Raw genomic sequence first — 14,981 nt, forward strand, 5'->3', positions numbered from 1 at the left:
TTCCAACTAACAGTCCAAGTTTAAACGAGATATCGATGAAATTCACTTATGTGCTGAATTAAACATTACTGCTTTCCAGTGTTTGCTACCCTTTAATGAAATCAATTTCACATTCTGAAAATGGTTTCAACAAAAAAAAATTAACTCTAAAACGGCACTCTCAGTTGAGATGGGTGGAAATTGCACGAAAATTAAACGAAATTTCAGGGACGAAGAAAGATTGGAGACGTGTAAGTACATACCACTTTAGGCTAAATTACTGTAATCTTGCAAATTTTGCTTTACTCGTGGCAAGACACTAAAACAATATTAAAAAAGTATAGAGACGAAAACTTTCGGTGAGAATTGTGGAAGCCGGTGCTTTTAATTTTAGCTGTGCTGCGTTCGCACGTTTTTTACATTTTTGAAAAAACCAGACGGTCAAAATGGGTTTTGTAATTTGTATTTGCATGAAATTGTTTGTTGAAAGTTTGCAATCAAAAAATCTTAACAATTCAAAAAAACCAAAGCATTCTAAACCAACTACGGTAGTAGTAAACCCATTAATTTTTTTGTTAGTCTGTTTAGACATGTTTTAAAAATTTAGTAAACAAATTAGATACCACGAATATTTGACCCACTTCCGCTATTTTAATAAAATCGCTAAACCGTGTACAAAAATAACTTAAACTCTGCATGCAACTTACGGATCCACCATTAATCATAATATTACCAATGATGAATCATTCTCCATTAATAACCCGCACAGGTGCTTTAAATTGCTTGGCTACTTCTAGAATACCAGAGATTTAACTGACAATTCGATTTCAATCATAATTCCCGTACATTTTTTACAACTCTCGGATGCACGTTCCCGTTTCCGATAAAAAATTCACGCATCAGTATGTAAAAAAGTATAGCCGAGTTAATTTCTTTCTATCACGGGTAATTAGCATCCAGGTTTCTATTTCCGTCCCTGTCGAAGCCATTACACATGCAAATATCATTTTTAGGCGAAATTATGGTTCATCATGAACACTCCTCACCTAACCCACCCTTCGAGTCCAGTCGATTAAGTTGCATCCGGAGTAAGAACGTCATTGCAAGGACAAGAGCAGCTGTATTGAACGAGCGTTGGCAAACGCGAATCGTCCATTTTATAATGCAAGCTCCCGGATTAAATTAATTAACTATCACGGGCGTCATAATACGCATAATCCCAAATCAAATTAATAAACAGAGGGGTCGTTATGCCTCCATCACTAAATTAGACGTATACAGCTTTTGGCAAGATGTCCACCTTGTCTACACTTGTAACATCAGGTCGTAACCTCCGCCAAGATTCGATTGAAAATCGATGGTATACCACACCCTCGATGGGCCGAACCGAATTAACGAATTACTCCGTGTTTGATTTCCGGTTAAGACTAGACTTACCCCTCCGGGAATGACCACCGGTTGCTTACTCTATTCTCTTGCATTATTCATAAGGACAGTGAAGAGCATCAAGTTATTCAGGATGGTTAGGAAAAGGAGATGAAGAGTAGATCCAGTGACGCAGACTGATCGTTCTGGAGGGAAAAATAAGAGGGACGTGAGAGCTAACGTCGTTGTTTACATGTTGAAAACGCTAGGAAATTGATAGGAAAATTTCTGATAAGGATATTTTTAGATCGCTCGCTGTTCATGCTAACAAGGGGCTGAATGTGGCTATAGACACGAATTTAATGGATGTTTCCCGAGAGAGGACGCAAAAAAAAACTTCTGAATTAATAACAGCGGAATTCCGGTATGCCACCAAACCGAAAAGTTCGAGGTCATGAGAGCGTATCGAAAAATTAGACGTCAAACTTTTTTCGTCAGTCATAACATTAACTTTTTGATATTTTGATTATATTGATCTACAATACTGCCCGAAACACTAATATCAATTCCATTGGAAAATTGGATTTTTTGCAATTTAAACTTTCGCTTCATAGTAATTTTAAATCCCAATATTCCCTAAAAATTGCAAAATTGAAAAAATGTTCCTCTAAATGCATAATTATTAAATCGCCCAACAACTCACAAATGAATGGTTGTAGATGACATACATGGATCGTTCCATTTAGGCGTAGGGTAAATAAAATATAATTAAATTAGCAAAACTTCACTCAAATTTCCAGGTTTCTAGGTTCTCGGTTTCTCAGAACCTAAATACTTTCAGAACAAAAGTTTAAAATCTGATTTCTTAAATTTTTAGATCCTTAAAATCTGAAACTATTAAATACCCTCTTTGATTAGTTGAGCTAAGAAGCAAGAATATCAGTTTTCCTTATTTGAATTTTAATGAATGTTTTGAAATTGATTGAAAAGCGTCCAAATTTACAAAATTATGAAAAAATATGAGAATCTGAAAACTAAAAAAACAATATAAAAAACTGATTTCCAAGAATTGTAAAAACCCAATAAATTGAATCCAAAAAGCCTAAAAACCCAAAAAAATGCAATATAAACTTAGTTACCTTGGAAGTCAGATATCATTAAAGTTTGTTAATTAATTATATGACCTATTCAAAAAGGTGTCCCGAAAACGTAAACACTTCTAAAGTACTTAAGAGTACAATTGAAAGAAAAATGTACCTGTCAGCAAAAAGCACATGTTCCCCAGTCCTTCATTAAGAACTTGACGAATTTATTTTCGCAAAAACAAGTCCGACCCCATTCCCCACATCCTTTGAATTCCTCCGTGCATGTGTAAATAAAAAATGTCTTCTCCAATAAACCCAGAAAGTCGACCATGCCGCATTTAATCAAGCGAAATAATAAAAAGCAAAGCCCCCGAAAACAAAAGAAGGCCGGCGCAACAATAAAGACGTCTGTGTGTCGGTGAGCTTACGACGACGTGAAAAAGCTCCTCGCGAAGAGAGAAAGGAGAGAAAGGTCAGACCATTGCGGCGCATTCGCCCAGCGAAATTCGCCAGTTTCCCTGCTAATAATTAAACACCCGCCGCATTTATTATGTATTGCCAACCTCACGGCCATATACGCCTGGCTTATTATTCATACCAACATTATTACTGCTTTGAATAATTAAAGAGCCGGAAAATCCGCCGGTTTCTTACTGCCGAGGCGCCCAAAGACCACAATCGCTCGTCGACCGGTCAAAGCCGCCCTCATTATTACAACATGTCTGGGGCGCAAGCCAGGCCCGGACCGACGTAATTGTAATTAATCCGGAATGCGCTAAGGCTACAAACGCAACGGCCTGATCGAGCACACACAAGCAACAACAAACATGCAAAAGCTACAATGCACAACTATAAGGGAAGGAAAGACTCACCTTAAGACGTCTTAGCACATTCAACCCCCTAGAAAGAAGAGAAAGAAAATTAAAAGAACGTTCAAATTATATGTACATATAGAAAGAGTTACTTTGATGCTGTTGTGACAAGACAAGTTTTTGTGACGGCGTTCGTGATCTGAAAATGCAGGTGTGTTCTCTGTGTGGTGAATTAAGCGGTTCTTAGGTGCAGTGCTGAAAACGTGTCGAAGAATAGTGCAGAATAGAAGAGATAACAATCAAAATTCCTCGAAGCAGAGTCGTGCATTCGCGGGTTGAAACCATACAATATTCAGTGTAGTAAAGTAGAACAGAGATTTCAGATTTATTTATTTTTTGAGACAAAATGTCAAGTTTTGCAACATCAATGATGAAATATTAATGCACAAATTATAAATTGACACCCTTCAGAGTGAGGGTTCTAACTTGGTCTGAAGCAACTCACACATTTTATCGCCCAGATTCAAGTCATCAAACCTTTGACGAAGGGGGCAGCTCTACTTAGAAACTTACTAAGTTATGAAATTGTTCGACCCTACATTGAAAACACAATTAAATAAACTTTCCGAGCAGACATAGAACTCAGTGATAGGGTCAATGTTTCCCAAGATATTTGAAAAGAACGAAAGCATTTTCAGAAACTGCTTTCTCAAGCTTTGAGGTTTGTCAGATTTTCTCAGAAATTCTAAAATTTAGATCTTCACAAACGTTATGCCTTGCAAATTAATTTTTGACCGTATGTAGCCCGTATAACTGAAATCTCCCCCCAATAAACATTTAGAGCAACATAAACAAAATAAAATTAACATCCCTCCATTAAGATTCACGGAAATACGCCATTATCCATTTGATGTATTATTTCACATTAATGGTAGTTGCCGCAGGACCACGGTAACGATCCGATTTTACTAAGACCATTATGTTAATTTGAACAGTAACCGGTGTAATCTGCCACACGGACCATCCAATTCCGCCATTTTATCAATAATGGAAAACAATAATTCCGCCTCTACGTTCTGTTGCGATAACCAGCGCATTCAACATTTCTCTTTTACGAGCTTTGTTTTTTAATTGCCACGACAAAACGAACCCAAGTCGTATCAAAACTTACTTGATGGTCGGTCCATAAACTGTACAACATTAATAAAGCAGCAAAAACAATAATAAAGTTTAGCACGTAAATGTGCATAACCGTGGCTTCTTGTTAAAGCCAAAAGCAAACCAACGAAGCGAGATTCAACTTTTACCTTAATATTTCATATTTAACAATCTACCTGGAGAAATGCGCAAAGGATTAAAAGACGATTATTTTGTTTTGCTTCCGACGGATTATTTTAAGTAGTGGCAACTTTGCAAAAGTAAATATTTAAGTGGGCACGTGCTGTACAAACGAAGAGGTTTTACAGCGCATACGTGGAAGGAGCAATATGCCAGATGGGACCCGAACAGACACTTTAATGTCTGAGAAATGTTAAACGGTTGGTCAGCTCGAATTAATATTCTAATCACGGTTTAGTAGAATTGAGCAAACATGAGCCAACACTTCTTACACGAAGAGATTTTATTGGGAAAAAACTACAAAGTAGCAAATCGAATTCCAACCAAAAACAGACGGCAAACTGTCGAACTTTGCTGGGAATTTATTCGCTGCTTCACTGTTAAAGCTTTACAACGTAAAACTATGTTTACAATTTGCACTCTCACTGATAGGTGCAAATCCCATCTGAAATTCCTTTTTACAGCATATGAATATAACGAATTGTCAATAGATAGAATAGGAGCTTTTTCACGTATTTTTTTTATCTCAAATGAGTTTTATCTTTCAATTTAGCTTCATCAGGGAGAACGTATCCGACAGTGTCACACTCTAAGTTAATTAAATGATGAACAAAAACTCCGGGTAAGGACAGATGGCTCTATTTACGAAGATTTAGATGTTGATTCAAGCGTTTGAAGAGCTTTCCTGTTATCTACTGTTCATGAGTAAAACGTATGACAACGTAAAAAAACAGCGGGACTAAAAACACTAAAAAGCTGCTCTGTTTGCAAGTTACTAAAACACTGGGAACTTAAGCTTCTTATATTCGCCACTTTTTACGTCCGACCGAACTGAAATTTCTTATGAGTTGGTTTAGAAGTGCAGAATTTCAGGCTGTTTTATTGAAGCGTACATTTTACAGTACAAATCTCTAGTAACTACAAAAATTAAATTATGAAAAAAAAAGTTAAGGAGTAAAAAAATAGGACTTATCCCGGCGCATCCACCAAATTTAACAAAACTTTTAAAGAAGTTCTGAAAATTGTCAAGTTGACATAATTACCACAAACTTCGCTTTAAAAAACTATAAAAAAAAATCCACTCCACTATGCACTACTACCTTTAATTAAGTCAAAACCATATCCTGAAAATGAGTCAGATTTTTGCAAATTGGCCTAAAATCAGACGGCGATCGCAAATTATAAATTAAAATGAACTAATTTAAATGTTGCTAAGTTAACCGATTATTTTTTATTGCATCATTTCCGTTTATGTCCACCGTTTGGTATTTTATCAACCTTTGTTAGTGAACAATAAGTAATAAAAAAAGTACTAACATTTTTAAATTATTGAAATAAATAACCAGAAAACAAGCTATAAAATCCTTAATTGCTCAATATTTCCGTAAATTCTGCTTCTGACATTTTGATAGAGTGTGGATTGATCTAGAAAACCAACAACAATTAACAAAGAAGGAAAACCTGAAGACCCAACAAATCTACAAGTATTTCAAAATAAAAATTATTACAATTCTTTTTAGACTCATCTTTTCAAGACTGATAAAGTAGTTTATATAAAACCGTCATGAAGAGAGGCGTCCGTCAAACGATTGAAAGAAAACGCAGAAAAACGCCCTAATATGAGCGCAACAGGGTTTGGCCACAATAGCCGCTTGTCAAGAATAAAACAGGACCTTGACATCACATTTATGATCCGACAAATTTATACTGGACACGCAACTTTTCATTTTATGGATGAAAACATTGTTATTTTTTTTGAGCGAAGGTTCGTGAAATCAAAACACAAGAAAAAATGGAAACAAACAACACTACACAGCCGAAGGCAAAGTCAATGTCAATGTTACGCAAGACGTAGAAAGAAGTTATCTGAAATAAAATTAATGACTCATTGTATTGAGTCAGGATTAAATTTTAATAATGCATAAAAAAAATTCTTCTAAGAAAAACAAACATTTTCATACTTTCCTTAATTTAAGATATTGAGAGAAATTTTCTTTAGACCGAATATGGAGAATAATTTTGACACTGGAATAAATAAAAAATTACTCGGGTAAACTCTGTAAACGGTCTTTAACAAGTTTGATAAAAAACTGTTTGAGCGTTTACACCGTTTTTAACGAGGCGTAGTCGAGTCAAATATAATTAAAAGGCTCAAATAATTTGGCCAACGAGTTGCATTCAATATTTTCCTTATAATTAAATTTAGTAATTAAATTCGTTTTTCGTCGTCGCGCCACGTACTGTAAAAACGTTTGAAACTCTCGTTTCCCGATAGAGATATCCGTCCGTTCGACCTCCATTCAAGTTCCGTAAGACCCTTGTCTTGAAGCTTGCCACAGCTAATTAACCTCACATCCTTCAGTAACATTACCATTATCTAATTAATGCATGGATTTATAAAATGAAGTGAACAGCGGAGGCAAGCCGATATAAACTGTAGAAAAACAATGCAAACATTTCCAATTAGCACTAAAACAGGACTTTTTTTCCATGGCAACAATAGAAATCCGTTAGCACATAACAGGTACAGCAACAAATCCAAAACTGTAGTTAATTAAAAACGTTTCTACCTAGCAATGCATTCATGTCAGTCGTAGCTGCATGACAAAGTTATATGTAAATTTCGGTACTTTATTAATATCTCGCCGACATTTCGCTTCATGTACACTGTATTTTACCGCTTAGCACAACCCATTTAGGCTAAAATGTGATATTTAGTAGTCGCGATTATGAAATTTTGAATGGTCCAGCAAAACCGGCAACATTACCTATTTAAAATCAGCTCCGAGAACGCTATTCAATTTGCTGAAAACGCTCATAAAAATTAAAATTCCTCATTAACTGAAACATGGAGCGAAAGATTCAATCGTGATACTTTTCGATCAAAAAGCTTCTTTACGAAAAGTACTGCAAATGCTCGCGGCACTAAAACATCCCTAATCAGCCGCCATTGTGTGCATATCGTAAAATAATCACCCTCCATTTTTTTCCCTCCACCACTGCTCATTCTTATTCCGCGCGGAGGCACAATGAACAACACAATGGGTCGTTACCAACGAATGCAACATACATTCTTCAACAATTGTTCTGCAACTTGCATTAATGTCCATGTTCCAACATCAAGTCAGCGATGAAAAATGTATGAGCCACGATGGAGCCCAAATTAAACTACGACCTGCCTGAAGCCCGCATCACGCCTGCAGATTTTACTGCGTTAATTAGGTTTACATAACGGAAACAATATGGCAGTCAAACCAATTATAATCAATAATGCGAGCAGTTGAGACAGCCATGTTTTTGAAGTGCTATTAACATCAGGATACATCTAAAGGACGATTACGATCTAACTGAGCTTTCTAGTTCTAGACAGGATCTCGTCCCTCTGAGTTTTTCTCGCGCTGTTACAAACCACTGACCGGCCTTGTCGCGTAATCAACTGTTGAAATAAATCAAAAGCGTGCCCACAAAAGTCTACTTTAGAATCACTTAGAGAACGCCGAATGGTCTTGTCATAATTTTCACGAAGAAATATGACTTACTTTTTTCCTTGTTTAGTTTCTCTCCCTGACAAATGCAGATCCATTTACATAAAAAAGACCCCATTTACCATTATGAAAAAACGTTTCAGTGAATAGCAATTTTCAATAAAAAACCAACGAATGAAAAGAAGACCTGAAATACGATTGAACATTTCAAGCGCAAATGAATAGACGTCGTCATAATATTATTGCTAGTGGTAACAACGCATGTTTGTAATCCCCTAATGTATTAGAAATTATAGAACGTTCAACAGATATTTATGTGCATAATGGCATAATAATAACAACATAATAACAATAACAAATTCCCCACTTTTCTTACAGTAAAATTTTCCTCTTCCCCGATCACATTTGAAAAGCTCGACACCCCGCGCCTCGACACACTGACCTATATTGAAATATTCCCCCTTCGTCCAACCAAAAGATTCTAGAGAAGGGTTAAATGTGTTGTCGGGCACTTTTGAAGCATGAATGAGTAAAACAAAAAACATTTTTTTGAAAAATTGGCTACCATAGAAGCTCCACGTTAAAGAGCAACAAAGCTTGTTTGGAAATTCCCCCATCCACATAACTACAGTTTACACAAATAGAGCAAATGTATGTGTCTATAATTAATTTTGCAACTCCGAAAATTAGAATTTTATATACACAACTCCAGGCAATAAATATCCATGTTTTATTAATTTTAGTATGTAATAATTAAAATTAATAATAAATACTCACTAGGTCCATGTCAAACATTTCGTTTTAGTAAACATACATCGTTGATAATGATGTGATGCTCCCTATTCAAATTACTGAAAGCCTTTATTTCATGTTGCAAATGTGACGTGTTTTACACCAAAATTTTCCCGTGTAATCCACCTCGAATTGTCTAGGATCGTAGCAAAATATGGACGAGATTTTTTATGTGTTGTTCATTGTTCTCGAAAAACAATGATCCGCTTACAATTAACGTCGAAAAAAATAAAATTGAAAAATAAGTAAACACTGCGATCCCCTTCTAAAATGTTAATATCATTGTAGAAAATAAAATTACGACCATTACATCTCTGACAAAGAAAATTACCCACTTTCAGAAAAATTAATTTCCCTGAATGTGTTTATTATTAAGATTCCGCCGTCTACGGAGAGAGTGCTTCAGGGTTGGAAAACGAAGAAAACCAATTTTTTTTAATTCCAACAACCGCTACCAATTAAGCAAGTACATTAATTTATTCTAGGAATTTATTAATCCTGGAAAAATATTTCGAGTGTATATGCAGAGTAAGATTTTATTTGATTCCATGATCCGCAGATGCTATGCAAATACAGCAGAAATGCAAAACCAAGAAAAACAAAAATAGAGTCCTGAACTTTACGTTCGCAATCTTTACACTGAAATAAAACGCATTCGGCATCGGGGGTTGGAGGGAAAACTATCTGAAAATGGGCGCCGCTCGTGGAAACCGGACGCAGCAATTTCCCATGCCGGAAACAATCAGCTAGGGCATGATAACGAGTTGCCATTTTTGCCGCTAATATCAAACATGAATATTCGATTAGGTACTATGAGTTTCATGTTAATGGAGCGCTTGGCAAGAATGGACCATTAAACTTACAGTTTTGTAGACGCACGAGTCTTTTTTTTTCCCGTCACCACCATGCCGATTTATCGGTTTATTTCACTCAATAATGCAAACCTACCCCAAACGTGGCCGTAATGCCGTTAAAACACAAACCGCGTTGATTAATGGCAATCAAATTAACTTAAATCGTAAACGGTCCGACTGAAAAACGACTGTGATTAAATGAAAATTGTATTAGCCATTCGTATTTTCGATGGAAATAGTGAAAACCCTCTCGTCTACGATATGCTAGAAAACTTCAATTTTACATCTCGTTATTTTTGGATTTGGCGTCGTTTATGCAAGGCTTTAAGGCGGATTACCAGTGCACCGTGCTGTTGCTGCATTATACGCCGATGTAAAAATAGCTCTTATCACCCGTGTACTAACAGGTAGTAAAAGCAATTTTTTCAAATCTAGATTTGCACGGGATTAACCCAGCAACACAGCTTAATCGTAATGCGGTGGAAGTAAATCAAGATAGGAACACCTGAGCTTAGGTTCTTAGAAGGCGATGTATACATTTACAAGACCAACATCCTGACCTACGCCTTGGTGCATGTTGAATTTTCAATTCGAGGAATTGTTATTTAACGGAAGTTTGTTGAATGGCTAAACAAGCTGTTGAACATGAAAATTACGTTGCTTTCAGAATTTACGTGTTGAATATCTAATAAATGGTACACGATATTGGTATCGTAAAAGAAATATTTTGAAATACTCGGGGCTTGTGGAAATATAGCTCGCTTCGATCGCCGATGAAGATTTTTTATCATACGTTTAATAAAATGAGACATTTCATCACGTAAGTTGATATAAGTTGAAGAATAATAACACTTTTCCATCATGATTATACTTGCCATCACTAATTGCACTCAGACAGAAAAAGACGTCCTTGAAGAGGATTGCTTCTTGTGCCGAGGAGAACTTAACAGTCATGGACCATTAACGGTTGAACGAAAGTGGAACGAATGGTACGAATTATACCATATAATGACTAGGCCACCAAGAAGCCAAGACGTAAAGTGCGAAATATTTTGGATTGCTTGGATAAGACTAGATATTTCATTTTCGATGAAGGAATTAGCGTTGATGTGAAGTTAATCCTTGGTGCATTAAAATTCAGTAATAATAAGCGAATAATTATAGCGTTTAGGTAAAGCGAGTGAAATTAAGCTCCACTTTAAAAATGCAAATTTAATTAGAGAAAAATCCCACAGGCCGCCCATCCGTTGTATCCTCTTGAATTTATATTTTTTGTGAATGAGATCAATGTGACAGATGAAAGAGAGGCTCAGAACTGATGCAAATAGAGATTTAGCCATCGAATCCTTATTCGGTCGGTCCTTTTTGCATGAGATATCCGGGAACATGTGCGACACACAAAAGACGCAGCAAAGATCTAAAAGGACCGAACGATACGTATTATAATATCGCCTTTGAAGTCGACCAATCCTCGCTAAAATATTGATATGAAGGTGAGAGCAAGATTTCTATCTAAAACATCGGAAAACAAAGGCGAAATCATAAATAAATTACGATTTTTCCGTCACAAAGAGAATCAACGAGAACATGTATCCGAACGATCCCTCTGATTAAATTCCCCTAGATTTCCCAAGTCCATAAACAAAAGCATAACCGAATAAAAAGCTCACCAAAAAACGTCCCGTTTCGAATGCAAATTGCCTAACGGCATTAGCGCAGTCTGCCGGACTTGAACAAATTAAAAATTCTTTCAGATTCGGCCGTGCGACGCATTAAATTTGTCGCTCGGCCGACAATTACCGCCAGAAATGCCATTTTTCCATCCGAGGACGGAGAGCAACTCAATTAGTCCAACCCCCGACCCCGCCGAGTATTCAGCGGATTGCGTCATAGGCAAATAGGTAGTGTAAATATTCCTCAACCGGGACGTGTAGCCGCCAAATAAGAGGGAGGCAATAAAAATTCAAATTTAAAAATTTACATTTTAAATGCTTTTTCATACACAGTGGTCGCCTGCCGATGCGTAACTCAAAATCGACGCCGCTACTTTTCACGTAATCAATCTCTTTAATGGCACGGCAACGAGCTATAACAGATCAAAAACTGTTTGTTTCCGCATTCTATCAACCAAAAACATGTGATATTCCGAATAAAACAATCAAACGACAAATGGCAAAGATTTTTTTTCGACTGCCAACTTGCTAACACAAGTGGCGTTACTAAGAGAAAAAACTCAACATTTATAATAACATAATGTACTCTGGGGTATATCTACTATCATGATTAGACACCCTTGCGTGACTCAATGACTTAATACGTACAGCTATTTATAGAAACCCACTGTCAAACCATGTAAAGTCTAGCAAATACTTTAAAAATTGTAGACACCGCTTCAATTTCAGTAGAGATAAAGCAAGCAAATTTCGTACATTTTTTTTTTCATTACGCACAAGCCAAGACCCGTTTGCAAACATTGGCATTACGGAGACAATGTCTGTACGTGGCTAAGTTTGTTTATCCTTTGACAAGACGGGCACAATTTAGTTACTACTGTGCCATGTTTACGTATTGTCCTGTGCGTTTACAGTCACCATGCCCTACGTGTGTACTGAGTGTTTAGACCTTCAATTGAATACTGTCACTCTGTCTGGATAAGAATAGTATATATGCTTGTTCTCCCAAAGCATCCCTTTAACAAGGCCGAGAAAGCAAAGATCCCATTTATCAATCAACAATACGATCAGTTGGGTAATATAACAGACGAATATTCAAAACTATTAAGAAAAACGATAAAAAAAGAATGACTAAACGAGCATCATAAAAATACAGTTGGAGAGCAAAACACAATCACAAAAAGACCGACAAAACAATCAATCCACAAAGTAGAACATGAAAAAACTAAGAAGAAAAAAAACTAAAAGAAGAACAAATACAGAGAAATAGTAAATCTAATCAATTATGTGTAAAAATACAGAAAAGACTAAGAATTATTATTAATACAAATCTATAAGTATGTAAACAAAACGATAAAACTCCCAAAACTGTTTATTATGCAACTGCGACGATAAATGCGACTAAAAACAAGACGAGGTTACGATTATGAATTATGAGAATCACAAAGAAGGTGTTGAAAAATCACAATAGACAACTAGTATAGAAGTAGAACTAATTAAATAGATAAAACAGAAGAGCAGTTTGGGTCACGAATGAAGGCAGCATTACAATGAGAACCAGGACAAAGAAGTCGAGAATGACCCCAATGGATATTAGAGATCTTGACTAATTAGAAAGACAAAATTTGTGATAGAATGTGCGAAAACGATGGTTCTAGAGAAGCAAACAGGTCGCCAAACGTCATTATATTGCACTTTTAATCGATCTTCATCGATTTACCATCAACGGACAAATACAATAACTCACTACGGTACTAATGAGAGATTCATAATCTCAATTATTGATAGCCGTCATTATCATACTTGTCTATTTTAGTCCAAAGGTAAATAACTGTATGTAAGTACAGCCTGGAAATCAAAACACTAAAAGCACTCCAAATTGAGTGCTTTAGCACAACACTATTTTTTGTGGCAGATCTTTTAATCATCGCTATTCCTTTTTTTTGTTGCAAATGTATGTAAATTTGACTATAACTATTTGGTTATCATTTCTGTCAACGTTTGTACGGATATTTAACATAATTTAATACCCCTTGGCTCTGCCGCATAAATGAAATGATTATGAGCGTGCATTCATTAATTATAGAAAAAAAATATCGGGTAATCAACAAAATTTGTGATGGCGTTGCGCGATAAACTATGAAGTCACGACTGTTACGAACTGATAACCAAAAGCGACAACATCACGTCAAACGCATTTTTTCCCTTTAATTCAAACTGTGACAATTACTGCGGGGTCAATTAAGAACAGACATGACCTGACGCCTGCAATGCGTCCCACGATGACAAATTTTTTTGGTGCAAGGTTCTTCAAACGTCGCAATTATGCCTTCCGAATCGATACGTTTTAATGTGAAGATATTCACCCTCCTGAGCTTTTTCACGTGATATTCGCATGCTACCGTCCCAAATACGATTTTAATTATACAAGTTTCCGAGAATTCCTAACTGCTATTTTTCAGGTGCTTCCACCATAGGCTGGAGAAGCTGGTGATTGATTGATACTTCGACATCCTTCACTAACTTTAGGGCTTCTGCCACAAAAGCAAGCGACAGAAATAAATAATACACATTCACTGCAATGACAGACTTCGTTATTGGAATAAATACAATGCAAATCGCGCTATATAGGGCGTCGATAACAAAAGGGGCACAAAGGGGTGAAACCAGCCCCCTTACGCGGCGACCGCTGAAAGCTTTACCTATTCAAATACATGCATAGTCCGTTCAGGCTGTAAATTTTAATTTTTTTCATGATTCAATTTAAAATTTTGTTGTGTAAATTGGATCATCAATGTGGAATAAAAATTCAGATAAATTAACAGTTAATTTAATGTCAAAATTGACAAGTGTCAATTTCTGGGATGATAGTGGTACTAAACTTGTCATACTAAAAGTACCAAAGTTCGTACCTGACGATTTTAACACGAAATAAACAAATAAATGAGCATAAACAGGCTGTTGAGGAAGAAGAAATATAGTTGCCGGCTCGTGGCCAGAAAGATGTCTTGATTTGAAGCCCATTGACTTTGTCAGTCGTGGGTTTTCACTGAAAATCGCTGACAGGCCTCCTTTTGATTGTTTTTCGTTAGAATTCACCCCCAGAAAATCGTAAAATCGCTGATTACGGAAAAACAAAACCGCAAAACGTTGATTGTTTACAAATAATTTGTTTACTTACCCGATCATTCTAAGCCGGCAAAAAGGGGGTTAGTTGAGCTGGGAAGAGCAGACGAACACAAGGAGGTTGTAAATAAGCCTTCGGAACACTGTAGTTGCGTGGTTAAACGGCGTACAGTTTTAAATTAATAATAAACACGATGGTTAACAAGTGGTTTGTTAAGATGGCGAGAGACGTCAAGCAAGACAGAATTAGCGACAATTAAACGAACAATACGGTACTAACACAACACAATATGCACTTCTTAGTTATATAAATGTATAAAAATACTTTTCCAATACTGATAGGAGGTTTGTTGGTCCGACTACAGGTTTAAATTACATTTGGTCCGCTGGAAAAATCGTCTGTCAGATTCGCGTGCTGGAAGGGTGTGCGTGACGGTCGGCAAATCAGCGTCCTTCCTTATCGATATGACAC

General features: G+C 36.3%; 1 protein-coding gene across 2 annotated transcripts in view; it reads right to left on the minus strand.

Moving 5' to 3' along the window:
* heph (polypyrimidine tract-binding protein 1 heph) overlaps nucleotides 1–14,962 on the minus strand; it is a 100,728-nt gene extending 85,766 nt beyond the window's left edge. The window contains exons 1-2 of one of the 2 annotated variants that reach the window (XM_088046708.1): nucleotides 14,565–14,962; nucleotides 3,302–3,329 (exon numbers count right to left, since the gene is read on the minus strand). In XM_088046708.1, the coding sequence (XP_087902834.1) occupies nucleotides 3,302–3,329; nucleotides 14,565–14,572 (36 nt within the window). In that variant the 5' untranslated portion in view covers nucleotides 14,573–14,962. The remainder of the gene's footprint in view (nucleotides 1–3,301; nucleotides 3,330–14,564) is intronic. The other variant, XM_088046711.1, reaches the window with a different exon arrangement.
* Between the last annotated feature and the right edge of the window lie 19 nt (nucleotides 14,963–14,981).

The sequence above is a fragment of the Gnatocerus cornutus genome, chromosome 9, assembly GCF_029298725.1.
Source record: "Gnatocerus cornutus isolate USDA-ARS CGAHR chromosome 9, icGnaCorn1.1, whole genome shotgun sequence".
Classification (NCBI taxonomy): Eukaryota; Metazoa; Arthropoda; class Insecta; order Coleoptera; family Tenebrionidae; genus Gnatocerus; species Gnatocerus cornutus.